The sequence below is a fragment of the Buteo buteo genome, chromosome 12 (genome assembly GCF_964188355.1).
Source record: "Buteo buteo chromosome 12, bButBut1.hap1.1, whole genome shotgun sequence".
NCBI lineage: Eukaryota > Metazoa > Chordata > Aves > Accipitriformes > Accipitridae > Buteo > Buteo buteo.
The window spans coordinates 31,932,354-31,960,322 of NC_134182.1; the positions used below are offsets into that span (position 1 = coordinate 31,932,354).

Consider the following 27,969-nt stretch of genomic DNA (forward strand, 5'->3'; position numbering starts at 1 on the left):
TCTATATTTCTTCTAAAAATAGTATACATCATAACAGAAGATATAAGAATAAACTGAACACTCAGACCCAGTATCTTGTAAACAGATATAAAACTAAAAAAAGTGTGTACATCTCAATTCATGCCATACAAGGAGGAAAAAAATATTTCAAGTATACCAATGAGTAATCCAGTGTGTGATGAAGTTTAAGGCTAACATTTTCAACCTTCAGTGTTGAATTTATATAGAATCCACATATGAACTCTCAGAAGCAGCTTTATTTCCATCAGACATGAATCCTTGCAGCTGACATTGACTTTTCAAGAGCTTCAAGGGATCAGAACTCATTTCCACAAGACAACAGTGTTTCTTCAAAATTACAAGTTTTAGCCAGAAAACAGGAAAAGTGGTAGATTTCAGCTGAGCATCTTGATTCAGAAATGCTGCTGCATCATTTCATGTTCCCACTGTGAGTCTTAGGTGAGGGCTCCAGCTCCTTGCTGGACCGGATCTACCAAAGCAGAGCATACTCTACCACCACACACATATACCTGTGGTATGTTATAGGAAAGAAAAGCTGTTGGCACACATGCCAGCACTCATCACTCATAACAATTTAACACACAGACACATAATTCTAAATTGTGCATATAGTAGGCCCAAGGTATGGGGATTATGTTAGACAAGCTGCATTATGAGCTATTTGCACATACACAGTAGATGCCTCTGTAGAAATTGAAAATAGCAGGCAGCCCAGCCACAGCAGTAGTCCTCAAAGCTGATTCTATAGCTCCTAACTAAAGACAGAAGATTATTTGCAAAAGTTAGATTTGACAGACATCTATCGGGAAACCCCTGTTCCTAGAAGAGGAACACAAAACATTTGAACTGCAGCCCCAACAAGATACAGCAGTACAATTTCCTCTTTAAAATATGGCTAGAAAACTTACTGTTCTAAAGAGTAGCAGCTTGTTTGAGGAATGGTTAAAAAAAAAAAGTTAGCAAAAATTCCAGTCTTCTACAAGATTTAAAAAAAATAAAAAATTCAAACCTCAAATTTAGGTCAGTCTCTTCACCTTGAAACTAGATCTTCAGCTTTCTGAAGTCACTAAACTAAAGCTAATTTATGCCACCCCAGAACTAGTGCCTGACATTGAAAATGTTAGTCTTTACTTCTAGCTTCTCTGTAACCATATTGCTCAGTATCTATAGCATAGTATTACTCGAGATCTCTTTTCATTCTCTTACAGGAAGAAACTCAGCATACAGCATTAGACTTCCCTCAGCTTTGCCACTAATTCTTAGTCATTTCTACTTGAGAAAAGTAAACAGTGCATCAACCTGTACCCCATTCTAGTTTTGCCCCACATCTTGACATACTGTTCACCAGTGCTTTGGTATATACACCTATGTACATACTAGTATTGTCTGAGATACTTTTAGTAAGGGTAACAACTAGAAGTATTTTTAAGTCACAACATTTTTGTGTGTGGCATTATAGCTGTAAGTACTTTATAGGTCATACTGTATAACTGATTTTTCAGAAGTTTTTTTAAAACATTAGAACACAAGAACAGTAGGAAAAAGACCAATTTCTAAAGTATTTAAAATGTAAACAGTGTAATTCAGAGTATCAAAATTCTTTGAGAAATACCAGCCTAAACCACTGTAAGTGCTTTAATAACCATCCACTTGGACTGTAGATGAATTCACCTGTTAATTTCCCATTGGAGTGGCTTTAATCAATACATAAACTTTTGCTAGTTCACAGAAGTGTGCAACTACTTTGTTGTGAGATAGAAAGTAGGTCAACACACAGAACTGTAAAGAAAACCACAGCCTGTGAAAAGGGAAGTTATACTCAATACTACTAATATACTGTGGGTGAGGCATTAGCCGTCACCTCACACTGTGAAGCGAGAGGCATTTGAGATAAACAGATAAGTGCACTCAGAGTGTATATTGTCTTCAAAACTTTGGAAAGTAATTTTAAGTATAAAGCATTTGAATTGGTTTTTTTTGGTCCCTAGTGGTTATGGGCTGGAAAGTCTCTCTGAATTGCATGATTTCTTCTATAGCAAATATATGCCCTATGACGTAGAATTATGCAAGTAATTATTTTGTTTAACATCTATTCTTGCTCATAAAAGAGATTTAAAGCTTAAATTGCCTGAATGTGATGTTGAAACATTGCATTAGTTGTAACATGCAAGTCCAAACTGCTGCTTGGAACACTGAGGTGTTTCTGTGCCAAAAACCAGTGTCATAAAGCTTAAAAAATATTAAAAAAAAAAAAAAAGAAAGAAAAAAAATAACCTCTCATCTTCTACAAGGTAGAACATATAAAATTGTGGAAGGGCTGCCAGAAAGGCCAAGAGACTTGCCTTCTAATTGTGGCTTTCCCAATAGCAACAGCACACAACAGACATGGTTCACAACTGCTGCAGTAAAACCAGTGGTCTGGCTTTTTCATTCCTCTTCTGCTTAGGAAGGCTACAAACAGCAGCAAAGAAACTGAAGGCATTTGTAGACTCTAGAACACAACCTGCATTACTCCATCCATTTTTGGAAGGTTTTCTTTGCAACCCTGAGGGCACAGAACATATATATGTGTATACAGTACATAAAGCTTACACAGTATACAAACCATCAGTACAGGCTCTCTCCCTCTTGCAAGGGAAACTTCCCATGTACTAGTGGCAGCTAGTCCCAGCGTTTAACGTGTATGAACTAACAACTTTCTTTGATCTAGAAGTCATTCTGGTAAGTTCTGTTCCCTCTCTTCGGCCATTCCTCCTCCACCCATTTCAGCAGCACTTTCACAACATCAATTCTCTTATAAAATTTACATAGATCAATCAGCTGCTCCACAGTCCTGTCACTATTCCGTAGCAAGAACTCCAAGGTGGGACTTTGGGGCTTCTGTTCAAGGAAACACAATTCATCATAAGTCATCCCCCACTTGCTTGCTAAATTTCTCCAGTTTTTCACTGTTGGGTGGCAGGGATCCAGCTTTAGCCTCACTGTGTACAACAAGTCCTCATCATTGAGCATGTCACTGATGGTCGGTGCACGGAATAAGCACAAGGAGCAGGTGCCATTTTCCTTGCAGGTTTTCTTGAGATCTGCAGTGAAAACCATTACATGGGGAGAAGTTAGGATCTATTGCTGTGGTTTCACCAGGAACAAAAAGTTAAAAGCACAAAGGGTTGAGGAGTATTATGTTCCTGTGAATCGTTTCTGAAAAAGTCAGAATAGTGAGATATAATACCTTTCCTTATGAAGTACTCATGAAATTAACTTTCTAAGACTTCTCTCTTCACTACACTCTGTGGCTATAATCAAAAGGACAGTAATTTTGAAAGTACCATATTCATACTTTTATAGAAAAGGCATGCAATTCAATCCAGTATGTGAGCAGCGATATTCCCCTTTTTTGTTTTTGGGAACTACGTTGCTTCCTTGAATCTGTCATAACCCCTGCTTACATCACCAACAGGATTATGTGCGCATTATGTGCGTTTTGTATACATATGTGTAGCACAAAGGAAAAGGTTTTGCACTTCTGGGCTGCTGCCTTCATAACAACGTGAAATATTTGCACCAGGAGAATCTCTGCTGACAGCTGCAAACACAACTAACATCTAGTACTTTAACACAATGAAAAAGTGGAAATGTTCCTTTGCTTTGTAAGGGCTCTTACAATAAAAGTTGTCCCTGTTCTACCAAGCAAGCCTGTTTAAGGTACATTATAGAAGGGAATAAAGTGCATACTCCTCCATGTGTGAGAAAAATAAAAATACCAAATTGCTGGAAGTAGGTGGTGATACGTTCTAAAATCTGCAGCAAAGACTGAAAATTGCCATTTAGAGGTCTCCCACACACAACAGTCAATATCTCCCCAGCATTGTGAACAATGTGGTGCTATCAGACTATATGATATATTAATAACCCGTAAAAGCATGCAGAACCAGTTCTAGTCATGTTTCTAGTTAAATACTAGTGCTAAGACCTAAGTTGCAGTGGTACAGGGCATTGTTTGAGCATTTTGGCTGCAGATAGGACCTTAACACTCCCTACTCATTTTTGAAGGCAGGGAGAATTTGGTATGTCCAAAGAGTAGTAGATAATGGACACAGCCTAGAAGCACTTTCTAAAGCTTCTGCCCTCCACCATCATAGTACAGCTTGAAATAGGGAAGTAACTGGTCCTACTTGGGGTAAAACTCTTTGAAAAAGGGACACTACAATAAGAAAACTGTTATTAATCAAGAGAGTGATTAAAAACAACAACAGAAAACAGTGACACACAATTTACAAGTGCGGGATCAGTGCTGGTCTAAGAGACCTGAACTGTATCTCTGGCAAAGGTCAAATCTGTCACTCAGTGCCACTTACTCATACAGACGACAGCATTTGTTAAGGGTTTTTTGTTTTGTTTTTTCATTTGCAGTAATTATTGTCAGATTGTGTGAAAATTCCAGAAAGTCCATCAAATTGTGGGGGTTTTTTTATTCTGAATATTAGTGCTGATAAAAGCAACTCAGCTGAATGTAGCTTCTGCATGCACTTTGCTTTTTGTTTTTAAGGGAAGAACAGGCTATTGTTATTTTTGTAACATTGCTCATCGGCTTGCTTTTTTAGCAGGCTAAAGACATCTTCTGAAGTTTTCAACAAGTTAGGACGTGCAGCAACAACACTGCTACAGACACATAACTTCATACAAATGCTTAGATTCCCTGTTAAAGGGAAACATGTTCTGGTGACATCTTTGCTTACAGGTATTCCACATGCCTTGCAGCTGTTCTCTACAGAAATATGTATGTGAAATATTCTGTTGTTCTTGTGCACCCTAAACTCTTGCTGAAGAGAGACAAAATTTGCACTTATACCAAGATTTAGTTATAGAAACAAGGCAAAATGAATGTAATCCAATCAAAGTTCTGGCTGAGCTCAAAGGGCAGGAGAGCACCTTATCTGAATTTCATCTTATTTTGCTTTGCAAGGATGCCAGAGTAAGTTTTGTCCTCCAATAGAAGCAGGGAAGAAGGGGTAAAGAAAACACAGGGCACAGTTATAGGTAAACAAAACTAAACCAACCTGCTTCTTATGCTATACCGTGTGCAGACTATCAAAAGCATTATAAAGAATCCTGCTTTTCTAAGATGCCTTGTGTTATATACTGATGGGCAAATGATGACCTACCCACCTAATTGCATGATCCTAATGCTACATGATAGGACAAGTTTCTTTACTAACAGGAAATTCTCAGTTGTTCACTGTTAGATTAACAGGGCTGTGTATCATCCACACACACCCCCACCCCCAGGTAAGCTCATACAATTATGGGGTAAACCCCCTGCCCACAGCCCACTGCCAGCTTCTACTCTCTCCAGGTAGCTGTTTACAGATTTCTTCCAAAGGTGGATGTACTAGATGTATTTGGAAAGCCCAATCTACACATTTAGTGTGGTCTGCATTATAGATCACCACCCCCTTTAGAACAAAAAGGAAGCTGTAAATGACACTGGTAATGAAATGAGCACAACCATTGACTACCCAGACAGTTCTTGGTTATGACAAATAGCAGTTTTTAATAAAGTACTTTAAAGAAAATCTAGGAATAAAATATGTAGAACAGTAAAGCTGACATATTACCTGAAAGCGATTTGTCATTATGGCTTTGCGTGTCTTTGTCTTCTGGCTACAAAGCAGAAAACAAATATAAATCAAAACAATGTTATTTGAACACCAGAATAACTACTTGGCTAATTTACAAGTGGCAGGAGATTGCAGAAGAATCCCAAGCTACTTGTAAAGTCAGACAGGGAATATATCTGGTTTTGAGGAAATAGTGACAATCTGCAGTCTTTTCAGGCAACATTTTCATGCTTTGGCTCACAAAACTGCCCTGTTGGTTGTATCCACTGAACAATGTCATCTTTATTAATGACATGCTATGGGGTTACATCTTTTGAATAATTTGTTCTTAATCCCTCAACAGCTGTTCAACAATTTATATGGCTTGATTAAAAAGATTTTTTAAATGCTTTGTAATGAAAAAAATTAGAATTTTGCCTACAACATGCAGTAAGGGACTGTTTCATTGATCTAGGAAAAGTGAAGGAGCTTCTTTTACAAATTTCTTTACATACATAGGAAGCTTTTCTGGACAACAGGTGGACTTGAACATTTCTGCTGGTTCACATCTAACCCTCCTCCTGTTTTAAGTAAACATTCCCTCAGTGGCTTTTTGCCTGCTAATTAAACATAATGAAATTACTTAGCAGCTTGAGACTGCAACACACATTGTAACATTTCAATTCTACTATTTAGAGAGCAACATCTAAAAACTGGAAGGACAGCACCTTGATCCTAGAACTGTGGGAAACTGCAGGTGCCCTTCCTTTAACTACGCAGGTGTGCAGCCAGGTGAAATAGCTTTCTTCTGCTGAGGATTTAAAGATGAAAGCAGAAGGGGATTTTTCCTCTTAGATAGCTGCAATAAAGTATTGCTGATTTTTTTGTATTGCGTCATTCTTCCAAAACTATCACAGCAGGCTTCTTAACATTTTGCAGGCTGTGCATGCAAACACAAGTCAACTGAGTAACAATATAGTGTAATAAGATACTCTATTCCAACGTGCTAGACCTTCTTTACTAAGAAATCCACTAAAAATAGAATATAGGCAGTTTCAGTTGATGTGATGAACATGCATACATTCACAGTCCAATTATAAAGAAGGTAAACTATCCCCAAAATATTTAAAGACTTTGTTAGGAAAGGAAAAATTTGCATGCTGTTTTCAGCATTTATTTATTCCCTGAAAACTGCAAGATCGCACATGGAACATCAATTCACCCCACAAAATGTCTGCTCTCTGCTCAAGAGAAATCTAACACTGCACATGCCACTTGCAACAGAATAATCCTTGCCGTTATCTTCTAGTAGTTTACTTTTCCACTGGTACCACATAAGCTTTCTCTGGACAGAGCTTTTTAAACATGAACTTGGCCTTCATGGCAACATGTGAGCACCTAAAGCTTAAGAAAAATTAAATCTGGATATCCTGATTTTAGTCATCAGTCTCCATTCCCACAAAATCCTTAAATAGGTAGAACATTATTACTGAGCCCTGAGGAGCAACTCCCCAGAAGGGTAGCTCATTGGGAGAATTACTAGCTGCCCATCACAGCTCAGCCTCCCCAGAGGTAAGTTTCAAAAGAAACAAACAAGCAAATAAAAACAAGGGGGGGGGGGGGAACTAGATACTGTTCACTTAGTTTGCAATAGCTAAGTTGCTGTCCTGAACTTAGTAACATTTCTCAGGCTTTATGAATTCATGAAAGCTCAAACTGTATTGTGAAAGCTAATACCTAAATGCCTTTAAGAGGTGTCATTATACTCATGTCTTGTGATAAAAAAATAACAAGAGTGGCTAGTACTGCAAAAAGTACAAAGAAAAACAGGGATACTTACCTGTGCCATACATCTGTGTTCAAAATTCGTATTTTTACTGATCAGTTATTATCCACTTTTATCAAGTCAGATGCACTCAGGTTTATTCAAGATCATTTTCTTGTATTGTAATTGCAATAAGACAATGCAGTATTACTCCCCATGAAATGAAGGCATTAAGCAAGAATGGGTTTTGCCCACAACTAAAATCCAATCAACCTCTACAGGTCTAATCAAAGCCTATGCAGTGAGAAGATAAGCAGAAAGTTTTCCAGCTCTGTAGAACCATTAACACTCTAATACACTGAAATAACTATACTGATTCTAAACTAGCAATAAATGTTCTCTTCTTGATGATGGGAATGAGACCGTTACCTCCATCATCTGTGAAATGCATACCAAACCCATGTTTGTTTCTGATGAAATTCAGCTCGGACTCTGGCATAAGGAACTCCTTTTAATTCTTCGTCTCGCTGGAAAATGCCCATTCATTTCTCTTCTCCAAGTTTTCTGCTCAACCCAAACAGAATCAATTTGAAATTCAGCAAATAGCATTCACTTGAAAGATGGTAACCATGGAGCATGGGGGTCGCTCAGCATTGCCCACCCTACGGCAATGTGAGATTTCACAAACAGTGGAGAGTGCTACCACTACAGGAAGAGCAGTGTCCCAGAGTTAAAGCAGAACAGCCAAATGCCTCCCTAAGGGCAAAACACAAGGAGTCCAAAACCTAGAACTCCTTACTTCTTCACTTATTCATGCATGACAAAGTCTTAACTCTTTGTCAGCTCTTCTTCAGAGCATCTACACACTGATCAAAACCTATTTAAATTACAAAGTACACATTAATGATGAAATAACCTTTCTTCAGCTGTTCTCCACAAAAGCTCACTTCATTGAACTCCTGGAAAGAGAGCCTATTTCTGGTCTGTTTTACTGAGTAATTCCATGCTCTCCAGATATAGTCTGAAAATATATTTATTTGTTAATGTTCTTATTTAATCAACAACAACTTAGTTCACATTCAGTTATCATTTCTCTTACCTGTTGAATTAGGCCAGAATCTGACGTAAGGGTCTTGATGTTCACAGATGCAATTTCCAATGTAACTTGATCTGTTAGGTATTCCTCATCTAAGACAAAGACTGTGAAACACTAGTCTTCCACCCAAATAAAAATTTAAATAGTAAGACTATCAAACATAAATTATTGGTGTCTAGCATACAAAATTTAACTCCATAACATGATCAGTCACTGGGAAATGCTGGATTAAAAGCCCCAAATATTAAATTGGCAGAGACCGCAACAATCATGCAGAGCATGACCGTGTGAAGAAAAATAATCCTTGCAGAACTTAGCTATTAGTGTAGCAGTTGTTTTTTAAACAACCACCACACTATTTTTGAAGTAAGAGTCAGGTTCTTCTTTCAGAAAGCTGACCAGAGAATATTAACTGAACCAATACATCAAAGTAGGCTGAAGACGACTGTCACAAGTCACTATAATTTTCGCAAGTCACTAATTTCTACTTTGCTTTTCTCATCGCACTTACACTGATAATTGTTGAAATATGTACTACACAAATATTTACCTTTTATGCTGCCCCTTGGTGAATTAGGCTTATCCTACTTATCTCTACTACACAGGAGTTTTCTGAAGCACTGAAATAATCCATTTCAAAGTCTGTTTATCAACTGCCCCAGGAGTCCACTGAAAAGCACAACATTCCTCAGTACAGCACAAACTCTATTGACCTTTCAAGCTTCACTTCAGCCCTCAAAATGGGGTACAAGAGACACATAAGCCCTTTGTGAACCTTGTGCAAACAGCCAAATTTCACTTTGCATGATTAATAAGGTCCTCATCCTCAAACCATTTGCATAATTCCTCTGGGTCAGGTGCTGACCAAGCATTAACACGAGCTTAAAAGGGGTTATATTCTCCACATTTTTATACACAAGAACTCTCCATGGTGGTGCCTATGTTTGTAGTGCTGGTACATTTCCATTTGCTGTTTGTTTAGTGGTAAGATCTCATTAAAGAACAGCTATTATCTTTATAAATCATCAGATAACAGGAAGAAGACATATTTCCTTATCTCACTCAAGAAATTGATCTGAATCAAAGACTTCATCCTTATACTTGCAAGAAAAAAACCCCAACAAAATCATGATTTTCCTCTTTTTCTGGTTTTACAAGACTGTTAAAACTTAAAGCCAAGTAGTATTCCACCCCCAGCAGGGTAAATGTTTAATATGGACCATCTTTATTCTTTATGACTGTAGGTCCAGAGACAGGAGAAAAAAAAAACAACAAACCACAACAAAAAAAAAGTTAGGCTGAAAATGCAGAGTATGGGCATCAAAATTCCACTTCATTTGTGTGGAAACATTATGTGTGAAATTTGTTCTATATTTAAGTGGAGGTAGAATTATAATCGAAACATGATGTAAACATTAAGCGTAGTTCTGCAAGATGAAAAGTTTCCTCAACTCACCTTTAATTCATAATTGGTAGAGGGTGCTAAGGAGTTTAATAAGTTATGGCCCCAAAATGGTCCATTAATTGACCTATAAAAGCAACATAACAGCCCTCCCCCAGCCAATGTACTGTCTATTCAAACATTGAATCTGAAGCAAACATAATTTTGTGTTACACAGAATCAGACCTGCACATCTGTAACACTTTTTAGCTCACAGATTCATATTTCTAAGTCTGTATTTTTATAGAAATAGTTATGAAAAGTAATTCATTGAAAAAAATTTAAATCACAGAAACAAACAGAATATTATGAGGTATTTGTATCACTTTCAACTCCAAAGGGGAAATGTCAAGCTATATTAGTACTTACATCTTTTTACACTTAGCAAGAGGAAGCAGAAACTAAAATTAAAAATAAACCCAGTTCATTTCCTTTCTACAAAAAGTGATGAAATTTCTACTTCCTCTCAGCCTTCATTTTTAAATTAAATGCATTTAAAATGTGCAATCTCAGATTTCAAACAATTTTGACAAATTTGAAATTTAGGAATTCATCTAATTAATTTTGAGGAGGACCTAATGTCACAGGTGAAATAAAAAACAGGACATGGAAAAGAATGTTAGAGAAATTGCTTTAGTGTTAATAAACAATTCTGAAGGAACAAACCACTTGCCTGCAAATAAACAGAAGGTAGTTTACAATTTCAAATAGTTTTCATCCTGCATTCTCCTTCCCTACTGAGCAGCACTTCCGGCTGGCTGCCTCAAGCCCCCAAAACAGCCTCTAACCTTTCTTTAACTATAGGGGTATATTGCTAACACTCCTCAGCAAAAGTTTCCATTGCGACTAACTTCTGCATAGTTTCCTGTGTCTGTCCCCATGGCAGACCTGCTGTGCCACACAGGATGAAGAACACGCTGCCTGCAGACCACTCCTCAACTAAGCCCCTGCCAGTGCATTCCCTGGACAAAAGCCAACGGTGAAGCCTGGGATAACAAAAAACCCCACCCCACATGTCAAGGAAACCATAAAGGGGATATTCACACTGAGCAATCCAAGTATTTGACTTCAGTGCAATACAGAACTTGCACTCACTCCATTTTCAGTGAGGAGGGGCAGGAACTTGTTCAGAGTGGACCTATATTAGGTTCCCAAGTAGATGGCATTAATACCTGCTGAAGGTAAAAGATGGCATGAAGAGTTAATTGGTTATAGGGCTGAGAATACAATCAGAGGCAAGAGACCTGGGAAGTATTTCTGGATTGTATTTCTGATAACCTGAAAGCACTGGTAATCTCTTCAAAGCCACCTTCTAACATTATCACGTCTCTACCATCTGTTCTCTGAACACTGTTTTTCAATGGCACCACTGTATTTTCCTTCCAGATTGAGACCCAAGATCTTCTGATGATAGTTTTAGACTGACTTTTAGATCAAAACTAAACTTTGGAAGGAAATTTCAAAAGTTATATATACACACCAAATTGACCTTAAAAATATACAGAAGATGAGACTACATTTAAAAAATAAACATCTAGGAAAAAGTAAGAGTATTTCAATTTGTTGGATAACACCAATGGTTTTATTGCACATAACAACACAGATCTATGACACCTGAATAGGCAGAATTCACGGTACTTACCTTTAGGTACTCCTGTGTCTTGGACAGGATATTTTTCAGTCTGTCACAAAAAGGCAAGAGAAACAGATGCTTGTTATTTTGCATGTAATTGTGCTGGAGAAAGAGTATATAAAACCGCATAATTATAGTTGCATCTCTTAAATTGCTACTAGTTGATCTGTCTACAATTAGATATAGTAACACTCTTCTTATGTGGCAATTGAGATGCTGCTAACACACTGATTAGCACATGCAAAAGTAATAGAGATTGCTGCTTTGCTGCAGTATTTTTAAAGGTATTACTTTTTAGTGAAAAAGCAGAGATTGGGAAAGAAATTTTGCATTTAAGTAGCAAGATAATCTAGAAAAGGTAATGCATACCAGGAGGAACAGAGATGACTTCAAAAGTTCTTTTAGCAGATATAAGCTTTTACTAAAACGTTACTGTACTGAAAGAAAAAAAATATTTTTCCTTTCTGCTCTAAAATTAAGAAGCTGATTAAGATGCAATAGAAAATTCTTATTACTGAATTCAAGGGGATAACTGCTGATTTCCAGGCATGTTATAACTTATTTTACCTGAAATCTACCTCCTTCCCTATGACCCCTATCCTTATGTAAAAGTAGGTGTGGCTTTTATAGAAGCTTGTAATCAAGCAAACAGATTAAAGACATCTTAATTTAAGGGGGGAGGGGTTAAACAAACTTGCATTAATCTTAGACATAGCAACTTTCCCTCACCTTTTAAAAAAACTCCCCCTTAGCAAAACACAGCATCCAATTTAGTCAGTCCATAAAAACAATCACAAAGTCTATATCTTTTATTAAAACCTGCTAACACAAATGCATGTACACAGGCTGCAATAATGGATCCCACTGAAGGATCAGCATTTAAAGTACGAGTGAAATTTTCAATTTCCTACTCCCTGTTGCAAAGCTTCAAAATGGGATGAAAACACCAAGGCAAAGCAATAGCTTGCTCACTTGCCATGCATAAAATAAACCAACGCATTTCAAGCTGTTTACATAACTACATTAGACAACAGTCCTCTCTGGGCTACATGGCACTGTAACTTTCCCCCAGAGTAAGCAATCCATAGCAACATTAAAAACTCTTAAAAGACTTCACAGAATTTCCTATTACTTTTACCTGATATACGCCTTGTCTCAGCGTTAAGACTGGCATGTTTAATACCCTAAGACACAAAAACTTGTCATAAATGGTGTTACTCTGTTTGCCAGCAAGCACTAGCGAATGCTGTTTGGTCTCTCCCTAGGTTCACCCATGCCTGCTGTAAGCCACTGCTGTTTGGTCTTACCTTTCCGTGACTTTAACTCATCAGACAACATAGGTACAGGAAGGAGTAATAACTTAGTACAATTGAAATTTTTAGCCTTAGGTAGGTTTCCTTATCCCTCCAACCCATATAGACAGAAGAATGTCAGCCTCTAGAGGCTCTCCCATGGACAGCTCAGCTGATTGCATCCAATTCAGCTTAAGTACCTATTGGTATTTTTATTCACACTTCAATTGCACAGGGTTAGTAAATTGAAATTTGTTTATACAATCATATGGATAAGCAAACCCCTACATATATATATGCACGGTTTGAACTGACATTCTTGAATGTTTTACTTCACTTCTCCACGACATAACTGTAGAGAGCTATAACGATTTTAACTGCGTTAGACCAGAAATACACACCATTGTTAAGGAAAGAGTGCTTGGATCTGTATCCTCCACCGGCTCTTTTGCTGCATGATCTGCTGAGAATAAGAAAGCATTATTACTGCATAATCCTCAAAATATTTCTGTCTGGCAATTCATATTTCGCTTCTTTGTCTGACCAAGATAAAGCACAACTATACAGCCATTACATGCATTATGTTAAATTACATTTTCACAAGAAAATATGACAAACTAGAAAATGTCAGAGCTACTAGCACATAGATGAGAAACTACATGCAACAAGGAAACCCAGTTCTAAGCAAACAAAAGATAGACTTAAATGAAAATTCTAAATAATTTTTAGTAAAAAAAAAATAATCACAAAGCAATTCCACAATAAAGAGTAAAATCCAGCATATCTGCTAAAAGGTAAGTTTTGTTCTCCTAGCAACAGCACTCTGTTTCTTCCTCAAAGCAATAATTCAAACAGCAAACATACCCACTACAACAAAAATTAATACTATAATAAACAGCAGATTGTAGTACAAAACCTAATAAAAAAAATATTTGAGGTAAACATTAATTATTTGTATACAGTAGAATCATAAACTTCAATTATATTAACATCAAAAGGATAAAAAAATAAATCTTCAAAGTACTTGCAGGTGAATCATTAAATGTCAACCCCTCTGCATCAATGGATAAATTGACAAATAATAGTGGGATACTGACCAAAAGTCCACAGAGAATCTGAAACAAATCTCATAAAGAAGTCAGGATTCACAAAACCACTCCTGTAATTTAACATTGTCCTGACATTTCCTCAAGGAATCTCTTCTGTTGATAAGTATTGTGTTTTCAAAAAGTGAAAAGCATTTTAAATTACATAGTAGGATTTTCACTCCATTCTTGTCACTCTCATTCTAAAAGTCTTTATACTTACTCCAAGTACACATTAAATGTTTTCAGCTGCAACCAGTAAGAGGTGATTGGAATCAATATTTGGTGGTTTCCTTCTCCCAAATATAGAAATCAGTGCAATTAGAACACAGTCCCAGAAATTAATTACAAAACGCACAGTATAAACACTAAGCCCCAAAATAGCACAGAAGTTACACAGACACTATTCTAACCAACTCAAATGTAGCATAATGGTTTATTTTGGGACCTACTCTAACAAATCTACTCAATACAATAGAACAACAAGCTATTAGGTGATCAGGCCTAGTCAGCATGGGTTTACGAAAGGCAGGTCCTTCTTGATCTCTTTCTATGACAAGGTGACCTGCTTAGTGGATGAGGGAAAGGCTATGGATGTTGCCTACCTAGACTTTAGTAAAGCCTTTGACATTGTTTCTTACAGCATTCTCCTGGAGAAACTGGCTGCTCGTGGCTTGGGCGGGCATACTCTTTGCTGGGTAAAAAACTGGCTGGATGGCCAGGCCCAAAGAGTTGTGGTGAATGGAGTTAAATCCAGGTGGCAGCCAGTCACAAATGGTGTTCCTCAGAGCTCAGTATTGGGGTCAGTTCTGTTTAATATCTTTATCAGTGATCTGGATGAGGGGATTGAGTGAGCCCTCAGCAAGTTTGCAGATGACACCAAGTTGGGTGGGAGTGTTGATCTGCTTGAGGGTAGGGAGGCTCTACAGAGGGGTCTGGACAGGCTGGATCAATGGGCTGAGGCCAGTTGTATGAGATTCAACAAGGCCAAGTGCCGCGTCCTGTACTTGGGTCACAACAACCCCAAGCAACGCTACAGGCTTGGGGAAGAGTGGCTGGAAAGCTGCCCGGCAGAAAAGGACCTGGGCATATTGGTCCATAGCTGGCTGAACATGAGCCAGCAGTGTGTCCAGGTGGCCAAGAAGGCCAACGGCATCCTGGCTTGTACCAGAAATTGAGTGGCCAGCAGGAGCAGGGAGTGATAGTCCCCCTGTACTTGGACTGGTGAGGCCACACCTCAAATACTGTGTTCAGTTTTGGGCCCCTCACTGCAGGAAAGACATTGAGGTGCTGGAGCGTGTCCAGAGAAGGGCAACCAAGTTGGTGAGGGGCCTGAAGCACAAGTCTTATGAGGAGCGGCTGAGGGAGCTGGGGCTGTTTAGTTTAGAGAAGAGGAGGCTGAGGGGAGACCTTATCGCTCTCTACAACTACCTGAAAGGAGGCTGTAGTGAGGTGGGGTCGGTTTCTTTTCCCAGGTAACTAGTGATAGCGTGAGAGGAAATGACCTCAAGTTGCACCAGGGGAGGTTTAGATTGGATATTAGGAAAAAATTCTTCACCGAAAGGGTTGTCAAGCATCGGAACAGGCTGCCCAGGGAAGTGGTTGAGTCACCATCCCTGGAGGTATTTAAAAGACATGTAGATGTGGTGCTTGGGGACACGGCTTAGTGGTGGACTTGGCAGTGCTAGGTTAACGGTTGGACTTGATGATCTTAAAGGTCTTTTCCAACCTGAACAATTCTATGTTCTAAAGCATAAGACAATGCAAGACAGGGCAACAAACAAGCCTGAAAACAAAAAAGGTGGCAGCAGTGGGACAGAAGCAGCCCCAGAACTCTGGGACAGAGCCGTTCTCCCTCCTGCTTCATGAGGCAGCCCCATCATCAGCAGTTCCTGGGTGTTCAGTGCGGTGCTCAGCCCCTCTCTGCAATGTCAGGCAGAGCCTTTCTCAGCACTAGTGCCCATAGGAAAACCACATGCATTGTCCAGGCAGGTGGCACATGATCAGAGGGGTCACATCTACAAAGCTTGAGCACAGCCTCAGCACACACACTGAATATTTTAAAAAGGCATAGGTCTATGAAATTTCAGATGAGCATGTTCACACTGCAGTACAAAGTTTAGGAAGACATATGTAGAAGAGGAAGAAAACCCAAACCAAACCCCCATATTCTTGTCATGTGCCCCTTCTGGTAAATATGAAATCCCTGCTCCAGAAACATGGTATTAACAGAATGTTCTGGATAAAGCCTTGCCCTGATGGCAAGGGCGAGCACAAACTGCCATAAGCTTCCCAACTCAAATGCAGAGAGGCTGAGGGTCAGACTGGGATATGAGAAAATACAGTAAGCTGGCATTTGCATTACATGACAGTAGGGCCAAAAATGGAGGATCCAGTTGGGAACAGTAGTGGAGAGCTGCAAAGGAACTGCAAAGGGGCAAGGAGAGAAGCCCACCCTGTAAAGGAAAGCTGAAAAAGAAGGAGGTACTGGGAGCCAAAGAAAGGCTCCAGGGAAGAAAGTCAGCCCAGGCATTCCTAGTCGCACTGTTTCTCCACTGTCAGCAAAGACCCAACAAACCCAGTGGCAAAGCATGCAACTTATTGTCATTTTATTCTGGAGCCTTACAGCTCCTCCTTATGGATTCTTAGATGCATTTAAAAAAAAAAGTCTCTCTTTCTTTTGCCCTTGTAATATAAAAGAAGCCTTGAGGTAGATGAAAGCAAACCCCACAAAAGCTCCATGCCCTGGTGAACCTTGGTGGCTACTGTAGCTATGGTAAGGGCTTCATTCCCTATCTTCTGTTACATCTCCAAGATACAGCCAAGGTACATTGCAACACAGGTAATTTACTTTCCACAATCCAGAGGGAACCACTGAAAAAAATGAGAGAAGCTCCAGGAATACAGGCATTTGAAATAAGGACTTGACAGACCCCAGGGTGACTCTACAAGAGGTGACAGGTACAGGGTGGTGCCTTTGACTCCTGCTTTCTAGGTCTCACACAGAAACACAGTCAGTACGCATCTGTGACTCTGCATCTTTCTTGCTTAGCATCCATCCTGAAAAATATTTTAAAACTGTATTTCTTTTCCTATACCTCAATTTCTTCCCTTTTGTTTTTCTAGTTCTTTATAAAGAACAGTGATTTTCATGTTTTTTAAGTTGCAGAGCACTACCAAGTCCCAACGTTTTCTGTAAGCGGCATGTATGTGTATAAATATTTGTACCTAAGAATAAAGGCTCCACATACTGGCTGAGGATGATTCACCATGGTCTTGTTGACCACTGATAGTAGGCAGATAATTTGAAAACCACAGACTTAATATATAATTGTGAATAAGGCAATTAAACCACCATGTCCCCTCTCTCTTTCCCACACGTATCTCCCACAGCATTCTGCAGCTCATGTCATACAGCTGGATGCAGGTGCAAAAAACAGTAGGGAAGAAAGTTCTGTTTATCTCAAATGTAAAACACCCAGTTTTGCATGTTGAAAGGCTGACAGGAAATACAGATATCATCTGACTGACTATTCAGTGCAGACCATCTGATTTCATAGTTACTTTGACAGACAGCTTGATAACATTATCTGGGATCCCTCAAAGAATCACTATCACCATATTCCCCACTGACAGCATACAGCCACTGACCTACATTTACTTCCCCACATTTCTGCCAGGAACCACACGTGAGTTGACTCAGATGGACATAATCAACATGTGCAAATTGACTCAGACATAAGTCAGGTTCAATGGTTGCTCCCAAAGCTCCTTTCTGCCACCCAGCACCTGCACACTGCTCAGCGGCTGCCATGGCTCTTCTGCCTGAGCCTGTCCAGTATAACCAGTCTGCAGCAGGAGCAGCAGACTTCTACCCATCACCACCATTTCTCTCTGTTCAATACTGCTATTCTAAATAGGATGCAATGTTGTGCACTTACCAGTGTGAATAGTTTATAGATTTTATATATACACAAGTGTATATATGTGTATACACATTCAAACTTCTAATCCTACATCTGCTCTTCATCCCTGCATTGGAAGGAAGTCTGAAGGTGAGTTTTGGAAACCTCCACATTTTGGCCTTTAAGCAGGAGGGGGCTTATAAGGCAACATGTAGCAGAGATGATATTCCTCTCTGTTACAGTTTTTTCCCTGCAAGATAGCCTTGACACCACCAGTAGTGAGTGAAGCAGGTAAGGTCTACCGAGGTTATGTAGTTCATCCATACACATAATAAGATCTCTTTCACAGGAAGGCTGGGCATACATACTAATAGTACAACTTTGTACAACTCAAACAAAGTGATCACCCTAATACTAATGATGTTCATAGAGATGAATCCTTTGATTAAACCCAAATCAACAATGGTGCTTTGACCAGAGGCACATGTAATTCAGATTTGAGTAAGAGGAGAAAATACAGCAAATCGTATTAGAATGTTCAGTCCTCTGAGAAACCTAAGTCCATGAGCACTTGTGCATTTTTGTTTACTGTTAACTACTCAAAACTTTGTCGCGGTCTGAGCAGACAGGCAGGGAAAAACTGCGATGCTGGCACACCTGAGATGAGGTACTCAAAAGTCATTTGCACCATTAGCCATGTAAGTTAAAGAGCGTGGGGTTCCTAAGCACCCGGAGTCTGGGGTTTTAAGAAAATGGCTTTTTAATGTGCTGTTAGCAAGCACAAGCTAACTTAGACGCTAAACACTGCAGCAGGCTTGACAAGACAAGTCGCGCGAAATCACATCAGCAGAACACATGATAAATTATTACCATGCTTAATTAGCGCGTGCGGCGGGGGAAGGGAGCAACTAACGAACCCTTTTAACCTCGGCCGGGGCTCGGCTCCTCGCCTGGCTCCTACGAGCCACGGCCGCGGGTCACACAGACACGCAGACACCCTCCCCCGGCGAGGGGAGCGGGGCGGCAGGGCGCCGCGGGCCGCACCCCGCCCAGCGCCCGCCCCGGACCCGCGGGGGGGACCGGGGAGCAGCAGCCGCCGCCGCCGCCCCTCCCGGCACCCCGCCCGCCCGCCCGCTCAGCTGCCCGCGGCGGCGTCCTCACCTGGGGGCAGCGGGTCCTGCGGAGCGGCCATGGGGGTGGCTGGGGGCGGCGGAAGGGTCCCAGCGCGAGGAACGAGCGGCGCCCGCCGACGTGCCCGGAACCGCCGCGCCGCCGCGCCGCCCCCTTCCTGCCGCCGCCGCCGCCCCGCCCGCAGCCCCGCCGCAGGTACGGCCGGGCGCGGGGCCTCGCCTCCCCCTCCACCCGAGGGAGGTCTCATTCCCGGCGCGACTCCCGCCGGGGTAGAAAGCGCGTCCGCCGCCCTGGAGCTCGCCTTTCCCGGCGGGAAATACCCTTCTCCCGCGGCTACGCCGGGGTAACGGCTCCGGGCGGGGGGCGCTCCGCGCCGCGAAAGCTCCGTGTTTCATTAGCAACACGGACGCTGGGTGCGTGTTACGGCTCCTCAAGTAGGACTAGCGTGGACCTACAGTGAGTTACTTCAGCAATACGAAATCAAGCGCTCGCTCTCCTGCTCTTACAGATAGTGAGGCGCGTAAATCGCTGCCGTCAGGCGGAGAGGGGTGGTCTCCCTCAGCGTCTAAGGTGCACCTGCAGATGGCTCACGGTGCAGGGACGGAGTTTAAGGACGCAAGTATTGCAGAGCAACCATCATATGCGACCCTGGTTTTCCCCACATGTTTTAAATCCATCCTCTTATGCTACAGGCACTTCCAATACCACGATGATGTAAAATCTTTGCATGTAATTGCTTTGGGTCTCCGCTGTCACCTCTGGCAAATCCTCTCACTTAAGGTTTCAATAGACTTAAAGTAACACAGAGTTCTTAAATGGGGTCCCTGCAAGAAATCACTTTCTAAATAAGAAATACCATGTATTGCTGTTTATTGCACAGCACAAACAAAAGAAACCAGCATAACTGAATTTGCTATTATAAAGACCACATTTTGTGTGCTAGCCACCTTACTCATTTATTAACGAGGTAACTTTACGGCCAAATTCTACTCTGTTACACAGGGAGAGCTCCAATTCGGTCAACTGGCTTACACTGGAGTAACTAGAAGTAGCCTTTGGTCCATAAAGCATTAAAAATTGAGTGCTTTTCCACAGATTATTTTCCATCTCTCATGCATGTTACAAATCTTAAAAAAAAAAAAAAAAGTTATTAAATTGCTCTTATTTTCAAAATTTAGATTGACTACAGTGGCTCATCCTGCTCTTTGGCTTTTCATTAATATCAGTAATTTCAATGTTTTTCAATTATTCTGTTATTGGATTTGTGAATTCTTGTAAAAGAGCACATCTTTGTGAGGAGAGCTCTTATGGTGTACCTCTAAATCATCCTACCAGCAAGAGTACTGATATGGTATTTAGAAGATTCAGAGCATCTCCCTTATTTTGCCTGAGATGAATGGAGGTTTTTCCATTGAGTTATACACACACAGAAACACATACATACATCTCTTTATATCTTAATCTCCAAGGTAGAGCTAACAGATCACTAACATTTCTGTAATTCGTGATGTGTAAAAACCAAAGAAGTGGGGGTTTAGGCATATCATTGGAATCTGGCTGTTTGAGGTATGGGTTGATTCTGATTGCTTCCACATCAATATTGAAACTCATTCTCAAAGAATGGAGGCATTTCTTAGTTTAAAAGGGTAACGCCAAGGCTAATTAGAAATAAAATTGCTGATTCTTTATGTTTCCCTAGATTTTCTTAGAGGCACAATGTTTTTGGCAAGGGATAATCAGGCTGAGAGTAAGAGGGCAGAGAAAGTGTATTCTTACCAAAGCAGATATGCACAAATGTTAGAGTAATAATTAGAGCCTCTCCTGTAACTGTAAGGAATGACAAAACCACAGCAGAGCTAAGAATTTTCTGGATTTTAAACCTGCCAAATTTATGCCTCAATGAAAGGAATGCCATATCTGCCCTGAGGACGTGCATGTGTATTCCCTCCGGGTGCTGTTTGAAGACTACTGGTTTTAACTCCAGAAGTAGATATAGACAGTGACTACAAAAACTTTGGATAAATATATGTATAATCTATGTAAAAATGTATCCATTAACATCCTTCAAAATATCGCTAGTGTACTATTACATAGGTGGTTGTAACCTACAGAAACATACAAAGCATTGGTGTTGGGGCCTAAGCCAGGTTTTACCATCAATGTGGCATTTACTCTTCTGATAACTTACAACCTGAAATCTTCCTACATTAGGATTAAAAAATTATTTTAGTAAACAATTACAAAATAATTTTAGCAGACCAACACTTGTGCCAGCAGCCAGAACTGATTAATGGTGTTAAAAATCATGTATTTTTAAAAGTGTATCTGTAAATTACATTGACTTTTCAAACTGAAACAGATTTTTTAAAAAACAAATTATTCATAAAAAAACTCTTTAATGGAATTTAATAATACAAGCAAATATTCTAGATAACATTACTGCCTCAAAACTTAGGTTAGTCATCATAATTTAATATTTTTTTCCTAGTAGTGAAGGAGGAGCCTGCAATTATACATAAATATCTCTAGAGCACTGTCAACAGTAGAGATTAATTTGGCTGTTGCATGCCTGTTCTTGTACCAATCTTTAACAAGTGATATAGAAATCTTTGTTTTGTTACTTAACTAACTGACCAGTCCAGAAAGCCAGCAATTATTTTGGCAAAACTAAATATAACTGTATCATAAAAATTAAATCCAGAAGATAACTTTAAGCAATGGCATTCTCTAAAACAGTGGATTAACTTTCTCATCAAATTGCTATACTTAAGTACAGTCTGTATCTTATCTTGCTGTAACCCTGCCAGCTGCTAAATTCAGTGTAACTAATGATAATGTGAAGAGTTCAGGACTTTGTAAATTTCCACTCAAATACAGAATTAATATTTGCAAATAGTTTTTACAAATCAAGTCTACACATGCCTCTTCTCACCCCTTTCCTGGCCCCATCAAAAAACCAGCCATTTTTTATGACGACAGAGACTTTTCCCAAAGATCTACAAACTATCTCGTAATACATAGCCAGTTAGTTTATTGTTTGAAATAGCAATTAACCCACAGTCTCAACAGGTTTCCCACCTTCTGAGCACAAGGCTGCAGATGAAACCTTTTTCCTCCCATAGACAATATATTCCTGTCCAGCAAACTATTATTGCTATCTCCCCTCAAAAAAAATAGAAAACTTTTTTCTAACTGATCATCTACATCTTTTCCCCATGGAAATAAAGAACTTCTGTTCCAGATCACAAATGCCACTAACACAGTGGAAGAGTAATCTTCCCCTCCATGACAGGGCTTGCTAATAGTCACGGTAACTGTGGGCCTGCCAGTATCACTTGGCAACCTTGTTTATGCTTCCTTGTTCATTTGCTTTATACATTTCAAACATCTTTATTTAAAGAAGTTCATATTGAGTAAAATACTTCTGTTTCAACGTAGCTCTTCACCTCTAATGTTTTCAGTAGAGTTAGGAAACACCTCCCTTCATTTTCTTTCCCAGGTATCCTATAGATAGCTTTCAGCTGTCGGCAGCTTCAGTGTATTGCTAGGCCAGTTCTTTAAAATTCTGAGACTTTTGGAGTAGGAATAATTAACCAGCAGCTAAAAAGTTAAAACTACTTTCTTTGCCAATAACAATATTGGTCTGTTCTTTTACAGTTGTACAGGAATGTCACAATTTTGATATTTATTTGACAGAAACAACATTATATGGAGAAAATATAAGAAATGACACACATCTAGACCATCTTATGTAAGACAGTGGGTAATTTGTTTGCCTTATAGGACTGCATGATATAGGAATGTTCCCAGCACTCCGGGAGCTGTCCTGTGTCCAAGTCAAACACTCGCCACAAAAACAGTGAAGCCTTGCTTTCTCTAGACTGACATTTTGAAACTGAGCCTAATACGATTGGTTTCAGGCTGCAGCTTATCCCTCTGCAGGGGCATTAGCAGGGTCCCCCTGCCTGGCTGCTTGTTTCCATAAACATATAATAATTTAGTTGAGATCTCTACCTCACAATCACATTTGTTGACAGATAAGCACACCCACAGAAAGTGCAAGTGCATAAATCTTGGTGTTTTTTTTTTAAACACGATTACTTATGTTCAACTGCACCTGCTATATTCAGAATTTTGACAGAGTTAGTAGACTCATTTCTTTGTTAGAATTCCTTCTTCAAAAATTATTGGTACTACAGGAATGACAGTAAGACTCCAGAGATTAGATTGTTTCTCTACTCTTGATTCAGACCATGCTGTCATACACTACACAATGCAGTTTGTTAACATTAAACCATAACACACACAAAACATAGGAATGAGGATACAGGTGTATAGCTAATATTTGTAGTTAATTTTTCACCACCTACAAAAACTTTTAAAAAAATGTACTCCCCCCTTGTACTTTGCTATTCTTTATTCTTTATTGCATTCTATCTTTCTTTGTCCTCTTTTCCCTGATATTCATTGTGAAGATATTGCTGTATGCAATTTTCATATTAAAAATTTCCCTTTTTTTCACTATACTGAATTTGACCTATTGTTTTGCCATTTGCAGGCCATACTCACTGCCATTTCTCGTTTGTTTAGACATGGGTGGGTACTTTTCAAAAGTTTTTTGCAACAGTTGCCTCAGACTTGAGCATATATGGTGGTTTTAAAGCAGGTATCAGTAGGTGAGAACAGGATGTCAGTGAAGCACGACTTGCAAGGAAACATAACTTGTATCAGGCCTAATGACAGCTGGATAAAATAAAACAGGAGTTTGGGCACACAAGTTCTCCAGTTGTAGCAGGCCTGACAGACCACAGAACTCATGTGCCCCACTGCTTGTCTGCTTTCTGTGCTTAACGCCAGGTGGTTTACTAAAAGTTCTTACCCACAGCTTTGCCTTGCTGTATCATCAAATCTTTGCAACTAGGCTACCACAAGATGTTCCATTGCTCAACAGGCACTGCACTCCCACCACTGCCGTTTGCCAGACTTAAACAGAAGTTTGTGACATATTGATTCCTCTGGTTTACTCTCCTAAGTTTAGAGAGGACTCATGCAAATGTTAATCTGGAAAAATAAATAAAGGCAAAAGTTTCAAGGGCAAAAAATTTCCAAAAATCCACGTTCCAGATTACTGAAATCTAGTTCATGAACTTCCTAACGTGAAATGTGAAGCCACCCTGTTTTGCCTGTTTGTTCACTTAAATTAGTCTGTAATAACTTCTAAGAAACATTTTTACATGGTTGATGACCACAGACCTTTATTTCTGTGTACAACTGTCATGGTTTAACCCCAGCCAGCAACTAAGCACTACGCAGCCACTCACTCAGTCCCCCTCAACCCAGTGGGATGGGGGAGAAAATTGGGAAAAGAAGTAAAACTCATGGGTTGAGATAAGAACCGCTTAATAGAACATAAAAGAAGAAACTAATAATGATAATGATAACACTAATAAAATGACAACAGTAGTAATAAAAGGATTGGAATGTACGAATGATGCACACTGCAATTGCTCATCACCTGCCAATCGACACCCAGTTAGTCCCTGAGCCGTGATCCCCCCTGACCCCACTCCCCCCAGTTCCTATACTAGATGTGACGTCACATGGTATGGAATACCCCTTTGGCCAGTTTGGGTCAGCTGCCCTGGCTGTGTCCCCTCCCAACTTCTTGTTCCCCTCAAGCTTTCTCGCTGGCTGGGCTTGAGAAGCTGAAAAATCTTTGACTTTAGACTAAACACTACTACTTAGCAACAACTGAAAACATCAGTGTTATCAACATTCTTCGCATACTGAACTCAAAACATAGCACTGTACCAGCTACTAGGAAGACAATTAACTATCCCAGCTGAAACCAGGACAACAACCAGAGTGCATAAGCTCAATTCTGGCAAGTAAGAGCCAGATGGAGCTAAGACAAGAAAAGTAGCAGGACTTTATCAGTTTCACTTCCTACTGTGTCCTCTCTGCAGGCCAGAGGCAAGTTTGGTAACTGCAGATTTGTTATATCCATTAAAAGACTGTCTGTCACTCTCTGGTGCACCCAGATCTCTGTCCACTCCACAGAACAACGTTGTGATGGGGAAGAGGTGACTCTGATGTGCATTATTTAACTCTTATTTACCAATACAGACTAATGTTTTTAGTTCCCATGTTCAAGGCTTGCTTTGCTTGCACATAGAAAGAAAATGTTAGGGCTTGCAAATAAAACTGTCAATGTTTTTAACAGCAATGCATATTATGAAATCACAGAAAATATTTATTCTTTATGCCAAGCATGTACATGGTACAATGTATGTGTACATTGAAAAATTAAATAATATGCCAGACTCTTTTCATGAGGCCAGCAAGGTGTAAACTATGATTATCCCTCTGCCCAGTAAAGGCTTTGTCCTCAGCCCCTGATAAAATATTATAACATCATGGCAAATTTCCTTAAAAGAAACAGACTTAGTAGATGCTCCCAGCTACTTAACATGCTGTTAGGTTTTGTTTGCAATTGTAGGACTGTTTCTTCTGCAGTTACTTCCTGAAACTGATTTCACAAAGAAATCCTATATTAGGATTTTTACATTTTTTTTAAACATTTTAATACCACTACCAAAGTAGCATTTATAGGTTGAAATCAACATTAAAACATAAAATAAGATTGAAAATACCGTAGAGTTTAGAAAACTGTATTAAGCTAAGTTCAGCTCTGGTACAGCAGATAATACTTATGTATACAAGGAATTAATTTCTTTTTTTTGCCTCTTAAAATTATTCATTATGCAATTCTACAGCCAATTCCTTATATTTCTAACATGGCAGTTGGAAACTAAACTGCTACTGACTTTTGATGCAAGCAGGATAAGACTGTCAGAGGTGAAGAAAAAGTACTTTCCGTAACTAGCACAGAATGTTCAGAACTGACAACTGAGTGAATGCTATGACTTAGAAAATACGATAGTTTACATCTAATTTGCATAGCCCTTTATGCAGTGCAAGTGCGTGGCAGTGCAAGTGCTTGATTCTTCCAAGGTTTTGGGGCTTTTTTAAACACTCATGATAGAAACTGTGCTCCAGAATCAAAGCGACAAAATGCAAACAAATACAGTGAACTCACCAGAATCTGCTAAACAGAAACAGTTCCTTTGTGAGAAGTACAAACCACTTGCGATAAAGTATGGCATGCTGATAGTGAGAGCAAACCATGGCAATGTAAACATTAGCATTAGCTGTTCTGCATTTCTTCTCAAATATCTAGCAAATTTACTGGTCCACTGATGCTGAAAGTAGGAACAGATTCTCATTTAATCCTTCCGAAATGATAGGTGTACTGCCTGTAATCCAGAGAGGAAAGGAAGGAGCAATTGCATCATCTCTCTGGGACCAAACTATAAAACTACTGCCTACTCCATTTCATGGTCTCTGTAATTCATAGCTATCAATCCTTCATCTTTTCAAGCCATTTTCAGCAATGCAAAACCTGTGACATACTGACACTTAAGGACAAATATAATGGAAAACTAATTTGAATTAATCTGTAAGCAAATAACAATGGCCAATCTAAAAACTTTTAAGCTCTCTGAAATGTTACCTCGACCTTAAAGCTTGTCACCATACTCCAGTAAAGGAGTATTCTCTTTTAACTGAAAGGGTGTAAGAAGAACCTGGGTTAGCAGATGGATTGAAAGTAAAATCCTAATTCCAGCAACCCTGCACATAAAATCAGTGCAACACTCATGTTTTCCCACAGGAATATAAATTTTTGCAATTCTGGAAGTGAATTACAGATATATGTTTAACTGTTGGGAGCAAAAGATTGTTTCTGAGCTGCTTGGTTTTTGTTTTGGGGTTTTTGTTTTCTTTTGTTGTTTTTGTTTGTTTGTTTGTTTTAAAGATTTTGAAAGGAACTGAAAAGCAGCAGCAGGAACAGTCTTAGACCAGTTCCAACACCTATTGGCAATGCACAGCTAGACAAATTCAACTGATGTTATACTGTAACTTTCAACCTCTTGGGGTGGCAGTGTCCCTAAAGGGTCAGTAAAAAATTAATAAACAATAAAATAAAATTAGGTGGAGCTAAACTGATCTAACAGCAAGCAGCCACTGGAAGGGATGGTCCTACCCTCTCTTCTTCCTACCAGGATATGTACCCTTGCCTCTTCCCCTGGATCAGGTTGAGTGATGAAGCAGACATACAGTGAGTCAGTTCAGCTGGCTGCTCTGGCAGAAAATATCCCTAGGGGAAAAGAAAATAAAAATCCCTTAAGTAGCTGAATTGATTTAACATGCAACGTCAGGACTGCTAGCTCAGATACATGGGATGGGGAACCTGGAGAAGGAGGGACGAGAGGGAGAAATAGGACTGCCTGTTTCTACACAACTCAGTACTTCGTTATCTTAGCTGTATCATGAAACCACATCTGAAAGCACCTTCTTCCCGTCTGGTAGGCTTCAATTGGCTACACAGTAGTCTGTGCTCCACTGAAAAAAAAAAATTAGGGGGGGTGACTTTACAACTAAGAAAACGAATTTAAAAAAAGAAAAAAGGCCAGTGGATGGAGAGTCTATCGCTTTTCCATTAACTTTCAGCCTTGCTCTCAAAGTGAACAGGGAAGAGAATCAGACAAGGCAAAGCCATATTTCCATTTTTCCTGTACTTGCTGTAGAAAAAAAAAAATCGGTGTACCCACCTTCATATAAATAGCTTCTCATAAAAAGAAGCTATGGTGACAGAAAAGGGCAGTTTAACCTGACAAAAAAAAAAAAAGGCCACTTCTAAAGACTCAACACGATTCACCTCTAAGGCACTTCGCAGCAGCAGGAAGAGAAGTCTCTAGAAGTACTTTTGGTCTCTGTGAGACACCCGGCCGAAGGCTGGAGGCGGGCGCCGGTAAACGCCGGACACTTCAACTCCCCGGCGGCAGCCCCCTCCTGCCTCAACGGCGGCCTTGCACGGGTGACACCCTCCCCCCCTCCCCCGCCGGGGGACCCACGGCCGCCATCGCCCCGCTCCTGCCACCC

The 27,969-nt window shown here is 39.8% G+C and overlaps 1 protein-coding gene across 4 annotated transcripts; it reads right to left on the bottom strand.

Moving 5' to 3' along the window:
- EDARADD (EDAR associated via death domain) lies at positions 1-27,942 on the bottom strand. Of its 4 annotated transcripts, XM_075043226.1 has the most exons (7): positions 27,746-27,942; positions 27,099-27,184; positions 13,247-13,305; positions 11,563-11,602; positions 8,483-8,571; positions 5,637-5,682; positions 1-3,104 (listed from the first exon to the last, which is right to left on the bottom strand). In XM_075043226.1, exons 3-7 carry the CDS (start codon positions 13,247-13,249, stop codon positions 2,728-2,730), a joined length of 555 nt encoding a protein of 184 aa, XP_074899327.1. In that variant the 5' UTR covers positions 13,250-13,305; positions 27,099-27,184; positions 27,746-27,942; the 3' UTR covers positions 1-2,727. The 4 variants fall into 4 exon arrangements, with proteins under 4 accessions (XP_074899327.1, XP_074899328.1, XP_074899326.1 ...); XM_075043227.1 differs by having other exon boundaries at positions 27,071-27,942; XM_075043225.1 differs by lacking the exons at positions 27,099-27,184; positions 27,746-27,942 and adding an exon at positions 18,997-19,073.
- Between the last annotated feature and the right edge of the window lie 27 nt (positions 27,943-27,969).